The following is a 3,104-nucleotide window of genomic DNA, read 5'->3' as shown; positions in this document are numbered from 1 at the left end:
TGGTGGTGGTGGTGGTGGTGGTGGTGGTGGTGGTGGTGGTGGTGGTGGTGGTGGTGGTGGTGGTGGTGGTGGTGGTTTGTGATGCTGCCATCCAATGCACCCTCCTGATCCCCTCCAAAACGAGCACAATGGTCTACTTCATTCCAGGTCCCCAACAGATCATATTAGGGAGAGTTCATTGAAATGAACTTGGCATTTAACTTAAATGTCCCCAAAGCATCTTGGCAGAGCTATAGCTAATGATGATGGAGGTCTGTGCCAGGTTTGGATTTATCCTGGACCTAAGTGGTTGTCTCCCACAAGCCACTGCTCACACGTGAGAAAGGTACCTGTTCCACCAACAGCCAACTGGTACCCTTACTTGGTTCCTGTGACATGCCATTCTTGGACCCCTACTTGCTTCTCAAGCTCGACCATCACCAGTGCAGTAAGTAAGCAATTGTTTCTCCTCCTTCCTGCCTCTGCCTCTACAGTTACTAAGTGATTGCTTCCCATCATTCCTCTTCCCTGAGCAATGTTATTAAAGAAATTGTAAATATTATGCCAAACTCCTTGCTGAAGTGTTTCATGGCATTGTAAAATTCATAGAAGTTAGAGTTAGAAAAGGAGCCAAAATGCAGTCATTCAAGAAATACTGTTAGCATTTCTTTTCAACTAATTTTCAGCACAAAGCAATAAAATATGCTCATGTGGTTGATAAATTTGCTCTTCTGGATAACTCTAAGGTGTTGCTGTCAGTTTATAGCATCCATACAATAACAGCTGAATTCTGATAAGCAACTTGTTCGTGTTTAAAGTCAACAAATACCTTTATAATCTCACTCTAGCGTGCTGGCAATTCACAACGTTGACTCTCTTAGGCCTTCACATTTCAATCACCTCAGCTTTTAATTGTCGTTCTTCACCAGACTGTCTTCCGTGTGTTTGCATTATTAATTTGATAGCTAGGCCCTGAGCTATTCAGGGTCCCTGGTCCATAATAAACTTTCAGTCTCCCCAGATAACCCCGATGCTGTTTACAGATGCCTCGCTGTCACTTACACCCCGCAGGTTAGGAATTGGGATCTGGTTTCCAGTTCACAGGGTCTAAAGTTACGACTCCAGATTTTTCTGACTCGCTGAGCGCTTGGACTCCACATAATTTTCTCCCTAACATATTATGACAATGTTGGCCTCCCAAGCCTCACTCTCATCTTATTTTCTGTGCGTCTCTAAAGATGCAGTCCAGTTTCAGGACTTCCTGTTTTACTGCTCCACACAGGTCTAATGTGAAAGCTAGCTGGAACAGAAACAGAAAACGCTTTGGGCAAGCAGCAGATTATATCAAAGTGCTGGTCCATGCAAGGTGCCCACTGGCTTCCTGAGTCTCACCTATCAGGACCCTGAACCTTACATGTGTTTATTTAACACCATCATTAACAAGAAATGCGCAATGACCCTTTCTCTCTGGGCACTTCTGTGGCAAGTTAGACCTGCCAAAAGTTTTCATTTCCATATTCTTACTCTCCTTTGGCACTAAAGGACTTTTGACTGCTTTCCTTGGATCTGTCCTCTACAAGTCCATACGGCTGCCAGGAAACTACACACTCAGTGGATTGTATCAGTGCTTTCCAGCCAGGGAGAAACCACCTCGTGAGTTCATAAATTTTCTCAGTGGCTATTGAATTAGGTAGCACTTTGAGGTAATCTATTAATTACTGGGGATTCAATAAAAATATTCTATTTTAAAAGCAACAATATGATAGACTAATACAATTTTCCCCCAAAGGTACTTGTTTATCACACTATGTTTTAATTCTTTCTTGTATACTTGAGTGCTTTTATGTTATTATTTTATTACAGGAGTCATTGGGCATTGCAAATACAAACGTTTGTGTGGCCGATGGGTAAAGGACATTTTCCATAGAGTTCTAGAATTTATAGTCTTCAACAATGGCATACTTTGCTTATAAAATACAAAGGAATTTCCTGCCTGGTTCATCTATGGTTTTCTAATTTTCATAGGTTCTTGACACAAGAAACATGTCAGCATTCTCCTGTCTCTGAGGAAGATGTGAACATGCTGATGAATACTCTCATTCAGCCAGTGGGGAACAGCAATGTGCTGGAGCGAGGATTCGAAGCAGCTGGTCACCGCTTCCGGGGGAGAAGTGCCGGCCCAAGCAGACAGCTTCGTCTTATTTTTCCAGAGAAGCCATAAATCTGGAATATAAAACTTGCTATTTATTCAGTTGATTTTCTTACAGATATCACAAAATGAAAAAGGTTTTGGTGTGTTTATTACTAATATTATTATTAATATTTTTGAGACAGTCTCTTACTTACTGTAGTCCAGACTGATCTGAAAAATCAGTAGGTATCCCAGGCTAGTCTGAAACTCTTGGTAATCCTCCTGGGTGCTGGGATTATAGACACCATATCCATCTTTATTCTTTCTAAGGTTTATGGAAAGACCTGTTTTCTCCCATTTCACCTTCAATGTCATGATAAGCAATAGCTTAGGAAAATCCTTCTAAACTTGAATTTCTTTATATCGTGCTAACATGGTTTTTAAGGACACATTTATTTTCATGAATGTTAGCAGTCAAATATCCAATGTGCAGTGTGTTGCTCCAGCCCGTTCCCTTCATCTACCATGTCCCACTTGCAACCTTAGAAATGTTTCGTCTCTGAAACCCGAAGCCAGAGACCCACTGTCTAGCCAGAAACTTTGCCAATTCCTCAGTGCTGTTCCAGTGTGCTTTCTGTGTCTATAATAAAAACCACGAGCAAAAGTAACTTGAAGAAAAGGTTTGGTTCACTTTATACTTGTATGTCAGGTGCACTGTTTGGTGCAGGTGGATTGAGGAAAGAAGGCTCTCCAAGATGAAATTGTAAGGCCTCTCTGGTGGACTTGACCCCAAACAGCCATACAAAGGCATATTTATTGAAAGTTACACAAAGTATTTCCTCATACCAAGGTCTCTAATCTAATTTACTTGTCTTTCTAAAGAAAAGCATCACATGCCCTCAGGACTCCAGTCCTTTATTATGTATCATATTATTGCAATACACAATAATATAAGAGCCTCAGGTGTGCCTTCTGTGTCTTGTGACCAAAGTCA

The 3,104-nt window shown here is 41.3% G+C and overlaps 1 protein-coding gene across 1 annotated transcript in view; it reads left to right on the top strand.

The window, feature by feature from the left end:
- Nucleotides 1-2,770, top strand: part of LOC101989743 — a 6,453-nt gene extending 3,683 nt beyond the window's left edge. The window contains exons 4-6 of the mRNA XM_026778402.1: nucleotides 345-431; nucleotides 1,522-1,632; nucleotides 2,005-2,770. Coding sequence (XP_026634203.1) covers nucleotides 345-431; nucleotides 1,522-1,632; nucleotides 2,005-2,200 — 394 coding nt within the window. The 3' untranslated portion in view covers nucleotides 2,201-2,770. The remainder of the gene's footprint in view (nucleotides 1-344; nucleotides 432-1,521; nucleotides 1,633-2,004) is intronic.
- Nucleotides 2,771-3,104: the final 334 nt, after the last annotated feature.

The sequence above is a fragment of the Microtus ochrogaster genome, unplaced genomic scaffold (genome assembly GCF_000317375.1).
Source record: "Microtus ochrogaster isolate Prairie Vole_2 unplaced genomic scaffold, MicOch1.0 UNK137, whole genome shotgun sequence".
Taxonomy (NCBI): Eukaryota; Metazoa; Chordata; class Mammalia; order Rodentia; family Cricetidae; genus Microtus; species Microtus ochrogaster.
The sequence above is the reverse complement of the archived record's forward strand: the minus strand, read 5'-3'. Positions and strand labels throughout refer to the sequence as shown.